Source organism: Anabrus simplex, chromosome X, assembly GCF_040414725.1.
Source record: "Anabrus simplex isolate iqAnaSimp1 chromosome X, ASM4041472v1, whole genome shotgun sequence".
Classification (NCBI taxonomy): Eukaryota; Metazoa; Arthropoda; class Insecta; order Orthoptera; family Tettigoniidae; genus Anabrus; species Anabrus simplex.
The window spans coordinates 219642714-219655890 of record NC_090279.1 but is presented as its reverse complement, the minus strand read 5'-3'; the positions used below and the strand labels follow the sequence as shown (position 1 = coordinate 219655890).

The window sequence follows — 13177 nt, the reverse complement described above, 5'->3', positions numbered from 1 at the left end:
TTTTTGGAAAATATCTTTTACCTTCTACTGTTATTAGTGTTATTGAGTGCCTTCTTTCAACAGGTTTCTTAAAATTAGAAACAGTTTCCTTGTAACCGAGTTTTTGTCTACATAAACTGGATCAGGTGTTTTACTCTTGTCTACGAAATGTATAGTGGAATGATGGTGACGAACTGTTTCGAGGAACTTTGATACTGTATCTATTACCACGCAACGCACTTCAAATACCTAAACACCTGTAACTGGCTAACAAGTATCAAACAGAGTAGGAATGTCAGTACTACCTGCAAGCTGATACAAAATAATCAGCCGCGCCTGCGAGCACAGTGCTTCCTTATGGAGCCAATCAGAAACTCCCTACTCCACCCTAAATTCTGCCAAAAGAGTTGCTTTTGTATTAGGGTCTCCAATGGAATGTGATATTTGTGGAGCAGCTTTACTCCCCATCTCTAGAGGATACCAATGAGGTAAATTCTATTCTCTAAAGAAAGTTTAGATTTACCTAGCACGGCCACAAACACTGTTACAATCTTCAGTAAACGGTCTGTATTAACTTTCAAAGTGATTCTCTTGTATCCAATGTCTTATAACTATGAAATGGGGCAATTAGTGCTGCACAAGGAAGGATGAAGCTTTTGGACATCTTTGCCATCATTAAGCGACTGTTGGTCTATTAAAGAACCAAACACTTTTATGACACTGGGAGTGTGTCCCATTTCATTTTCCCTTCTCCAGCTCCTGCCAGGTCGGGATGTTGCCTCTCCTTCCACCACTCCTGTTCAGTGACTGAGAGTCCATCCACCTTACCCTCTTTCCTTCTACCTTAGCCTCCAACATTTGTTTTGGTATCCTTCCCTCCTCCATCCTCATAACGTGTCCAAACCATCTTCTCCATCCTGTCAGTTTTTCTACCCCTACCCCTTTTCTGACCTCAACATTTCTTACTCTGTCTCTCCTTGTCTTCCCTACCGTACTTTATCTCACTGGCCTGAATTTTACTCTCATCTGTTGCTGTCAATGTCCAAATCAGTGGCATAATCCTGTGCAAAAACAAAAGAGAATAAGATGAACAGTTGCAAAATGGTCACTGGTAATTTCTAATGAGGGCCCCCTACCGCTGTACAGCTCAAAGGAGACACGTGGCCAGCCGCTGTTCTTGGCTTTGTAGAAGGCAGCAGTAATCTCGCTGTCCCTTCACATAGGATCAAATGGCACCATAAATCTTGACAGCTCATCATAGTTTGGTGGGGAGTTCCTAACGATGGTGTTTTTACGAGAAAAGTGTCAAAATGTTAACTACAGCGCTGCACAGCCTTAGTTCTACACCAGCACACAAGGCCAAGACCACTCAAGACATGACCAATTCCGTTGCTGATTGGCCACCAAAGGTTAATACTTTGAATTTGAAATTGTGGTCAATATTTGAGGAAATGGTCTGCAAGAAGAAACAAGAGCCCTGAAGACTGCAACAGTCAATTTGCCCACGAACAAATGATGTGTCACCACAAAGAATAAAAGTCCTGTGATCGAAAACAAGGTCAACAGTTTGAATAGTACGCCTAAATTTCTTAGTACAAATACCAGGTCCATTCATAACCAGAAACTTCATTTTTCTTTTCGTCTGTATTCAACATATATAAAACACAGTCACATGAATGCCTTCTGAGAGGCTGCGGCAGTAGCTACCTGACTGTACTCTTACCTGCTATCACACTGTTGCCGGTGGAGAGTTGATAGAATCATTTAATTCTGGATTTGTCATGAAACAGTCATTGAAACTAAGGAACTGACAATTTTTAAGAGTAAATTGAATATTTTTTTGTTAGTGTAAATTCATGTAAATTTCTATGTGTTTTAATTTTTGTGAAATTAGTGGATTTAAAGAATTTTTCAGGACTTACAGGAAAGCCTGTGAACTGTTGATATGTAATACTCAATCATTATGAGTGTTGGAAGACATTGATATTGGAGATCTCCAGTAATATGTTTGTTGTAACAAATTTTTTGTATTACCCTGTACTTGCCACGTGGAGGCTTTGATCACAAAATCGCCGAGTTTCGCAATCGAAACCTCTAGAATATATTTCCCACGTTACCATATATGGTGCTGTAATGTCATTGGCGAAAATAACATTAATTTGTATGGGTGAAACATAGGTAGCTTCCCCGATTGGCTGTTTGAGTATTTCCCAATTTCCAGCCTTTTGGCTCCTCAGCAGGAGCAAGGCTCTATTCAGCGTCTTTGTTTTCGTACATCTTAACGATCGGACGCACCTTGTAAGGTGGTCCGCTTAGCGGCTCCAGTCATCTCGGGGTAAGCATGTTTTCTTTTCTCAAGTGTTAAATTAAAATGTAAATTCATTTGTTCGGAGTTTACCTTAGACCCTGGTTTTCACCGTTTTGATTTTGTAATGCCTTAGTTTGTCAGCTAGGCATATCCTTTGTTTTGGAGGCAATTCCTTTTATTAACCTTTTGTGTAAATGTAAATTTTAATTTTCCTTCCGAGTTGCCTCCAGTAATTCCGCGTCAATGTAGTGCACACCTGTTGAGCTATGCGCCCCTCACTGATGTGTATTAAGAGAGGACTGCCCCTCTATAGGCCTCTGCGCTAAATCTAATTTCCGTTGTTTTCTTTCCTTGTAACATTTTTAGACTGCCTTGTAAGATGTTTGTAATTATGTCATATTCCCCCTTAAATTTTCCTAGTAAATTTCAACATCAAAGTTATGCTCACCTTTTAAATGTAATTGTGATATTGTGTAGATATTTACTTTTCTGAAGAACCACCGATAAGAACCTCATGGTTCGATTTAACCTTTTTCTTAATTGTTGATGTTATGCTTTTAATTGGTGTTCTTTATACCTGGTTTAAATTCTAGGCCTATATGTTGAGTAAAGTCAGACAAAAGGGTTAATGGTCTCACGTTTCTTTCCCTACAACATCACGTAAGATCTCGTCCTCTGTAGGGTTTCTCGGCCTGCTTCCCATACATCCTTTCTCTAGTTATGTTGGTTATCCTGTGTTGCCACGTGTTGTTGAAATTTAAAATGTTTTTCCGGGTGTATCATCGGCTGACGTTCTTTCAGGTTTGTTATTTTGGTTTATTAAATCATTACTTGTTTAGTATGTATCTTGTATTATGTGCTCTCTTCCGTAAAAGGGAGGGTTACACACACGATATGTTGAAAGTGGTCACCATCTTTCTCCAGGCGAAGAAGGTTCTGGATGATGATGATGATGATGATGATTGTTGTTTAAAGGGGCCTAACATCTAGGTCATCAGCCCCTAATGGTAAGAAATGAGATGAAATGTAATGACAAATTAAAAGTACAAAATCCTCCACTGACCAGAATTCAAAACGTGATGACGAAGAATGAATGGATGGATATGAATTTAAAACAATCAGTAGATCCGACCCGCAAGTCTCGCATTCACAGAAACTGACGTGAAATAATACTATTACTGACCAAGGGACTGCTTCTACAGCACAATACTGAATCGATAATGCTTGCAGTCTAAAGGAGTCCAAAATCCAAGTCATCGGCCGCTCATAACGGTACATATCGCTAGGAAAGTAGAACCATGGTATTTGTCATGTTGCGGTACTAATCAAAAGTAGCGTAGACTCGCGGTATTCCACACATTATGGTACTACTCACAGGTAATGAAATTCACACATGTAATACAGACCTATGGTGTTTCGTACATTGCCGCGCCATTTACAGGCAACGCAAACCTATAGTGTTCAGAACATACGTGTGCTAACCACAAGGACTCTTACTATCCTGGGTGTGCCTCACATAGTGGGTACTAATCATAGGCAAGCCAGAACCATGGTGTAGCTCATATAGTGGTACTAATCACAGGTACTGTAGAAGCCGGCAACGCACTCTGTTGTTGCTAATCACAAACCTATTTTGTATCTTAACATAGTGGTACTACGCGCAAGTAGAAGCGACCCATGGTGTTCCCCGTGTGGTGGTACTAATCACAGGTAGTTTCATAGGTCTAATACAATCATCCCTTGGTTGCCCCTTTTACTTGCCTCTTACGACAGGAAGGGATACCGTGGGTGTATTCTTCATCTACGTCCCCCACCCACAGGCGTTTGTGTGTTTGGTCCGCGAGAGGTATTTTATTTCCCTCAAGTCCGCTGGCAAGCCAGTTAGGACACTCCTATCTGCCACCTGTACGCACCACGTGGGAGTATCACCTCTCCCCCTGCTAAGCCAGTGTAGTAGGTTTGTGGAAAGGTTCTGGAAAACACTCTGCAGTTCAGGTTGTTCTTAAACACTTTCTCTTTAAAGTTATCCCAAAGATGAGTCAAACAATTAAATCAGCGAGGGAAGGGGGGGGAGATGAGACCAAAGTCCAGGGGTGATTACCCGTTCATCGAAAATCTTATGAACTTGTCGATGTGGTGAGTTGTTGCACTGTCCTGTTGAAAGTAAGCACACTGTTTTTCTTCTTCTGTGAGCACTTAACTGAATGATTATACAATATTACTCACATAGCTCCCTGAATTCACTGTCTCTTGAAAGAACTGAAATATAGGTTCAAAAAACATTTTATATCCTACTAAGTCAAGCTATTTCAGTAAGATTTAAGCAAGATACATGTCATGAAAAATTTGTTCACTTGATTCTAAAAGTCAGACCAATCTATGGTGGCTCTCTGATTATAATCTATGAGGAACTAGTTTTTACAAACATTGGACAATAAAATGGTCTTCCCTTTTATAATATATAATAATACTCGGAAAAGTTAGCTAATAATGTATATATGCTAAAATCTCTCATGATACAACGTTCAAAAAGATTTTATATATTGCTTCACGGTCAATAGTCTAATTTTAATCAGCTGTTTAGATAGTCAAGAAAGAAGATTTTACACCTACTTGTGGCTACTGTAATTCTATACACAATTACAGCATTTAACATTACCAGGTGATAGAAATGCACAGAGCTGTATATAGAACAATTTTACCTCTTTTCTAGAACTTTATTATGATATATATAGGAGATATTTGTGCAGTCAAATGTTTTATGTTTTGATGCGATTATAAATTGCTAGGTAATTGAGAAGGTTTATTTGTGTACATACATATGTAATTTACTCAATGTCCTTGTTTGCTTAACCCTAGGCTGATGATGGCATAAAAAATGCCGAAACCGGTACCTAAAAATTGACAATAAAAATGTGACATTTATATATATATCACATTTTAATGTAGTATTGAACAGGTGGAGAATCCTACCCTTTATCTTTTAATGTAAATCTTTTTTTTTCTTTTCAATACGGACAATTATGAAGTTTTTGACGTTAAATGATTACTATCTGTCGAGCCAGAGAGTATACAATTCCTCTGATTTTGGAAAAATACTATTCCCTGCTAGATACTCTTTGATTCTCTAACCTTTCCCAGCGTCCAAATATATTCAACACATGGCAGAGCAGATAAATTCTATCAACTATGGCATACCATAACGCGCTTAATAAATGTTCATAAAACCATTGAAAACGGCAGGCAAAACAATACGACTACGACGGGCGTATCAAGGAGCAGCACGAGTCCTCTAGTATATATATAGAATAAGACTTTTGTCTGTACACTGATCAGAATTAAAAATGTATAGTATTTCTGCTTTGGCCATGTCTGCAGTAGTCTGTACGTTCGTGCATCGCGAGAAAATGGCTCAACTGAATGTAATGAATATCAGTCTGTAAAGCTGGGGCATAAGGCACTACAATCTAGTCTTTACGCTGGTTAAAATGGTAGTTTAGAGGAAGGCCAAAAATTTAATTCTCAATTTTTAGTGGTCATATTGCTAAATGCTACATAACACCTACCGACTATAACCGAGATATTTGTTGCTTAATCCATGTTAACGCCAAGCATGGAAATGTTGTTCCATCGTGTTACCTGCCCATGATCATGGTTTTTGTTGCGACTGTGTGGTCATCAGCCCATATTGGCAAGTAAAATTGCAAAGATGACTATCAAAATTAGAAAAAAATTTGTGAAGGGACATCATGCAACCAAGAAGAAGGACTCCATTTATATTGGATATCCTATTATCACAGAGTTGGAAGAAAACTAAATATGAAAGCCTACAATACTGAAAGTCCATAAAATTGATTAACATTATGCGATATACTTTGTCTCCTCTGTTCCCACTCATCTGCCCGTCCAGTAAAACAGCATGCTGGGGAGTTAGATGACTTTCTTTTTTTTAGACATGCCACTCCTCCAGTTCAGATAAGTACGGGTTCATCACAGTATTCGATCCCTGCTATGAGGTGCTGATAGGATTGAAAATGACAGAGCAGCTGGGGTCATTCCAGCTCTGGAATTTGCCCCTGTAAGACAGCCAGTCAGATGGAGCATTTCGTAATTATAACAACATTGCTTTTAAATGAAACGTTCCAGTTGGTTAATTTTGCACTGTGACAAGAATACTGATATGATTGTAACGAATTCAGTTTAATATTTGTGTGTCTGTTACAGCATCACAGAAAAAATTGATGTGTACATTTGAACTTGGTATTTGGTTTAGAAAAATATTGAGTATCAGTGTTCTCCCCAGAAATTTTCATCAGCCTGATTGCAGGAATGAGTAGCCAGACAGGGAATACTACATAAAAAATTTAATCTGATTAAATTCCAATTTATTCTCCTTTCAGCATTAGCAGTAATATGAGACCTGCAAACATTAACTGCCGGCCCCGCATGCCTGCCTCTTACCCGGAGCCCTCAGGTTTGATTCCTGGCCAGGTCAGGGATTTTTACCTGGACCTGAGGGCTGGTTTGAGATCCACTCAGCCTATATCATTACAGTTGAGGAGCTATCTGATGGTGAGATAGCGGTCCCGGTCTAGAAAGCTAAGAACAACGGCAGAGAGGATTCGTTGTGCTAACCACACGACACCTCATAATCTGTAGGCCTTTGGGCTGAGCAGCGGTCTCTTAGTAGGTGAAGCCCCCTCGGGACTGTTGCACCATGGGTTTTTTCTTTTTGAACATTAACTGCAAAATTGAATTATTTTAGTGTTATTATCATAACCCAAACATAACAGAGAATTTTGTACTTCTAGTGTTCTACTGCACGTTCATAATCATGTAATACCAAGGCTTACCACTCAGTTGCTGTGGACTGCCATACAGGTTTGTGACGTCCCACGGAACTGAGTGCTCGCAAGCAATTCCACACTAATCCAGACACCGCTCACTCAAGACAGTAAGTGATAGTCAAGCTAAACATTTAAACTCGGATGTAACTGATGCAATTATGCTAACAATAATGATTTATCATTTAAATAAACAGTTTTAAAGTATTTACATTTTAATTTGGAACAATCAGTGACTTAAATATATATAAATATTATGTAACTAGCACATATCTAGGTTATGCAAGCATTAAAAAGGTCCTGGGGAAAACACCAAGTATGATCTTAGCTAAAGTTGTTCAAAAAAATATCAGCAGGAGGGGACTAAAATACAAAAGTCAAAGTATTTCTCTTTTAATACTCAAGGCAATTTTTTGGTCTACACCTCTTTCCGATACAGCCGAAAAAAGGGAAATATCAGTGGCAGACATGTGACAGTTTAAGTACGAGAGCTGTAAAGAGAGCTGCTATGGAGATCGTTCCAGCAACATTTAAAGACTTTGTATTATCGGCACAGTTTATCTTGGTGCATTTACACCCTAGTGCTGAATCGGTCGACCTCGGCAATCTTCGAGATTCGTACTGGCAACCTTTGAAACACAAACTATGTATCGCTTAAGCATCGTTGTGCGACATCTGGCGTACACTTTACGTACTAGTACTGTTGTTGTTTACACAGCAAAGCCAAAGTATAGAATTCATGCTAGGAACAAGATTCGCATCGAGAAATGTTATATAATGTGTATGTGACACAGTTATTGGCTTAAGACAATAACGTTTTCGAAACTTCATATTGATTGATCATATTCTCGATTCAATTCAGATTTCATTTTCATTCAGTTGGCAGCACTACCGGAACCGGGACAGCTCCCTCCTTACTCCTCACCCCCATACACAAATCCACCAAGATAAAGTGTGCCGATAATACATCTGTCGGTAGTTTCTGAATATTAACCCGATATATGCCTTTCTTTTATACGAAAAGGAGGATATCAAATCAAGATCAGCAATACTGCAAAAGAAAGACCAAAGAAGTGAGTACACCACAACAGGCCGCTGACTGCTAGAGGCGTGTCCACTAATGTATCTCAAAATCAGCGGAGAAACGTGTAATCATGGTCCGGGTACTACAGCTAGTCTCATCAATACGCGGCTGTTGATTAGCCACGGGACCTCCAGTTTTATGCTGAATCTGAACCTCAAGAATGAGAATGTTCATTCCAAAAATCCAGTGTATACTGACCTGGCCGCCTTGGTCGTGCTACTCTACATGCCTTCTCGATGACTGTTTCACTGCCTCAGAGGATTTAAAATGATAGAAAACCGGGTTAGTGCTCTCCAGGAAGCCACCTTTCAACTGGAAATAAAGTCTTTGAGAAGGCTGCGTTCAAGTTTCAACATTTCTCAGGTCTGATCTTGTAAAGGTAAATAGTTTCTACAATATTCAATCCTCAAATTTACTTTCGCTACGAATATTCAGCAGTAACACCTTTGATTTCCACATTTTTCATATAGAAATGTTTACTTTACTCTTAAGGTCCGATTTTATGTTTATTCTCTCTCAGAACAACTTGATATCCATGGGAAGAATGCTATATTATATAAGAAACTTTAAAAAAATATGCGAACCCACCATTGGCCACCCAGGTTGGTAGGTTCAGCAACACTAATGTGTCAAGAAAACTAGAGAAAATATGAACAGGCCTACCCATAATTAATAGGACAAGCACCCGAAAGGGCACATACAATATGATTACATTATTCATTGCTAATTTGCGTGAAGCTTTTTGAACACAACACAATATGGTGTTTCCACAGAGTGCAGTTCTCGTTTGGTAGAAGCTACATAACTTGTGGTGGTCTCGTGATTGTGTGTGTCTGTTCTTCGTTAGCGTTTGTCCATGATCCGTCTTGCATTGCATCGGAACTGTAAAATTCCAAGGCGATGTCCATTCGTTTCCTTTGTCTGGTAAGCGTCAGCAGATGGCAGGTTGAGCTTATATCTGATGTCCTCTATGAGGAAAGTCTCTCTTGCTAATTCATAGGCAAGTCTCAATGGTGCATACTTTCCTATTCGCAGACAGCGCTTTATGAACCTTGCTTTCACATTTTCAATTCTCTCAAGGTGCTTGTACGTTAGATTTTCCCATATTAGTTCTATGCCATATGTTATTATTGGTGTTATTGTGGCGTCGAAAAGCGTCATAGCTGTATTCAGCGATAAGCGGTAAAGGTTCTTGAGTCCACACGTTTTTAATAGCCGTAGTTGTCCTTTCTTCTACATGGTAGCTGAATGATCAACCCGTTGACTGCAGGGTGATGCCCAGGTATTTAAATTTATTAACCACTTCCATCTCTTCGTTGTTCAATAATAGCGTGTTCTTTGGTGATGCTGTTCCCCCTTTCCTGAATGTCATCTGCGCTGATTTCTTCATGTTTATCTCGAAACCATTCTCCAGTGCCCATTTTGCCAGGGCTTTTAATGTCGTCTGTAATTCCTCTTTGTTGGGGCCCGCTATGACCATACCATCGGCGTACATCAGAACATTTCTCCATTGTATTTCGAAGGATATTGGTGATATTCACCGTGGCTATATTAAACAGCATTGAGCTGATGGGGTCCCCTTGTAGTACACCATTTGTTTGCCTGATTTTGTTAGATGTTGTTATTTCATCATCTACTACAATGTCGTATGTCAAGATGTCTTCTATTATTTTACTACCGTAGTGGTCTGTCCAATCATGACTTTTGATGTTTTGCAGTAGTTTTTTTCTGTCTATAAGGTCAAAAGCCTTTTTGTAATCAATGAAGACTGCGTAGTATTTTCCCTTGGGCATTCTTAGTGCTGATTCTATCTTGTCCAGAAGATATTTTTGCTAGTGGCTTTACGTTACACTGACACAGATAGGTCTTATAGCAACGCTGGGAGAGGAAAGGCCTAGGAATGGGAAGGAAGCGGCCGTGGCCTTAATTAAGGTACAGCCCCAGCATTTGCCTGGTGTGAAAATGGGAAACCACAGAAAACCATCTTTAGGGCTCCCGACAGTGGGGCTCGAACCCGCTATCTCCCAGATGCGTGCTCCTAAACGCACGGCCAACTCGCCCGGTCAGAAGATATTTTATAGCTTGAGTTGTGTTTCTATCCTTCCTGAACCCAAATTGGCAATCTGGTATTTTTGGCTCTACTTCCTGTTCAAATCTCTTCATTAGTATTTTAGTATAGATTGTGAAGATGTTATTCTCCAGTGCTATTCCTCTGTATGAATTTGTGTCATTTGTTTCCCCTTTACCTTTGTGTAGCATTTTAATCTTTGCAGTTCTCCAGCTTTCAGGTATTGTCCCTGATTGCAGTCATTTGTTGAAGTAGTATTTCCAGTGAGTCTCTTAAGATTTCCATGCAAATATTATCTGGTCCAGGGGCTTTCCTACTTTTCACTTTTGTGATGATGTCTGTGATCTCTTCTGGTGTTATCAGTAGTGGATTTTGAACCCGTTCCTCAGTTGTGCCTCTGCACACAGCTACATTAAGGTTCTGTTGATTCAGTACTTTCTTGAAGCGTTCCTCCCATTCTTTCATCGGTATATCTGTGGCTTGTGTTACATTTTGTTTCCGCGGGGCAATGAATGGTTCTTTCTTTGCTGCTTCTGCGATTCTATTTGCTTCTTCTTCCATGAATGCAGTTTGCAGTTTTTGTTTCCTTCAAAAGTTGCTTGTAATTTCTCCTCTTAGTTGCATAGATTTTTAAGATCTTTATCTCTTCCTGTCGTATTGGCTATGTATAACGCCTCTAGTGTTTCTGTACGCATTTTATAACATTTTTCATTAAACCAGGGCTGAGCTCTACGTTGTCGTGGTGGAATAAAAGCTTGTTGAAGTATGTTATTGATTTGTTCTAATGCTCCATTTGTGTTGCCCTCATCTATGAGCTGCATTTGCATCTCGTTTTGTTTGAGGATATTTATATCAATTTTTCTTGATGGTCTGTCGTTGGTGGTCTTAGTCATGTATTTTGTCTGCATATTTTCTATTTCAAATGTAATTTCAATGGGAATATATTTTCTGACTGGTGCTGCAGAAGACGATCATAAACCTTCTTAGGCCAGATTTCGAACATATTTTCCTCTATAAAATTCTAAATCAATTGAACTGGTGCCGTTGTGTGTGAAGTATGTTTTGAGTTCTGGGTTGTTTACAAGTTATAAGCCTTCCTCACTTAGTGTTTTCAGAATCAGTTCAATTTTGTTACTGGTTTTATCTGTTCTGCAGTTAAGATCTCCTGCTAAAAGAACTGACTCATCATGCTTCACCTCCGTCAATGCTTTCATTAGGTGTTCTATTGCATCTTCTTTTGTCCAGTGTGGAGGCATGTGCAGACCTACTGTTGTGAGAAGTGTTGTTCTTGTTATTAGCAAATTGTCTTCTTTCGTGGTGCTGGTTATCTTTCCTACAGTCGGTTTGAAAAAACAGGAAACACCTCCCTCCGGCCTACCTTCAGTAGACTCTGCAAAAGAATGTGTACTCTAAAATCCTTGGATGTGTACTGGTTCTAAGAGGAAAGTCTCTGTAGCAATTATAATATCTAGGTTTACAAGTGTCTCGTGGAGAATATGTATCAAGGCGTTGCTCGCACCTTCCGTGTTCTATAACAGTAGTCTTAGCTGTGTCGTTTTATTAGTGTTGAGGCGAAAATTCCCAACCTACCCACAATGTGAGTTGCTGACATGAAAAAAACACTTAACACCAAATAATAATTTTCTCTATGAATTTCTCCAAGACACAAAGAACTGTTTTACATGACCTTCATTGAATAAAAGTTGTAATCTGATAATGCAGGTAAATGGCAAAGTAGATAAATATTATTATAGCAGTACAGTTGAAAGAGCAACCTTGGTAACTACTTTTAATACTATGCTGAATTTGTATATCTCACTTTATATCATAATTAGCACAGAACCTCCTAATTAAGGTTACAAAGAGAATGTTTACCTCTTCAACATTAATGTTGTCTTTGGCGCTGGTTTCAAACAACTGTATATTCATCTGACCAGCAAATCGTTGAGCATCTTCTGTTAAAACAACTTTCCTATCTGGAGCATCATTTTTATTACCAACTGTAAAGAGTAAAACACAATTAGAGAACTATTTTCCGCACTCTCGATGTTCACAGGCTAAACTAGATCTAGCAGGCTACAAAACCTACCTAATATTTTGTTTACAACATCACAGTTCTGTTCAATTTCATGAAGCCACCTCTTGACATTGGCAAAGGAATCACCACTAGTAACATCATAAACCACTATAACTCCATGTGTCCCTCTATAGTACCTGAAGGACAGATAAGGTTAGGTTAAATTAAGCAATCACTGTCACAAAAGTGTTAATGCTACAACTTATACAGGCTAGTGTAACAGTAACTTACGTGGATGTAATAGTACGAAATCTTTCCTGACCAGCAGTGTCCCATATCTGAAGTTTGACTCTTTCTCCATCAATTTCTACCGTTCGAATTTTAAAGTCAACTCCAATCGTTGTAATGTAGCTACCAGAAAATGTGTTGTCTGCAAACCTTAGAAGCAGCGAACTTTTGCCAACTCCTGAATCAAATCATTCAACCTATTAGCCATTTAAACATGGAACGCGTAAAAGTACCATTAAAATAAATCACTACAGATAATTAAATGACAATTTCCTTCATAGCACTCACTCCAATAGTGGGCAGAGCTTCACTTGTCAATGCTTTATCTCCAATGCAACTTACCACTGTCGCCTATTATAAGTAATTTGAAGAGATGATCATATTCTCTTGCCATGACTACTAGTCGCTTACACAAGGAGAAATTACGTGACAAGTAGCGCCTACTTTCACTTCACTTCCTCAAATAAAAGTCCTCAACAAAAAAATCAAGTTGCACAAATGAATCATCCAAAATATAAAGATGAGGACAACAGATGCTCTATGCCGGATGTTGTCCTTTGAACTCCAGTGCGCTGCTGTGGTGTTCTCG

At 39.1% G+C, this 13177-nt stretch overlaps 1 protein-coding gene across 1 annotated transcript in view; it reads right to left on the bottom strand.

Annotated features, from left to right (window-relative positions):
- The window catches only part of Rab35 (RAS oncogene family member Rab35), a 44694-nt gene extending 31569 nt beyond the window's left edge, over positions 1 to 13125 (bottom strand). The window contains exons 1-4 of the mRNA XM_067159097.2: positions 12931 to 13125; positions 12592 to 12766; positions 12373 to 12497; positions 12159 to 12283 (exon numbers count right to left, since the gene is read on the bottom strand). Of these exons, the coding sequence (XP_067015198.1) occupies positions 12159 to 12283; positions 12373 to 12497; positions 12592 to 12766; positions 12931 to 12982 (477 nt within the window). The 5' untranslated portion in view covers positions 12983 to 13125. The remainder of the gene's footprint in view (positions 1 to 12158; positions 12284 to 12372; positions 12498 to 12591; positions 12767 to 12930) is intronic.
- Between the last annotated feature and the right edge of the window lie 52 nt (positions 13126 to 13177).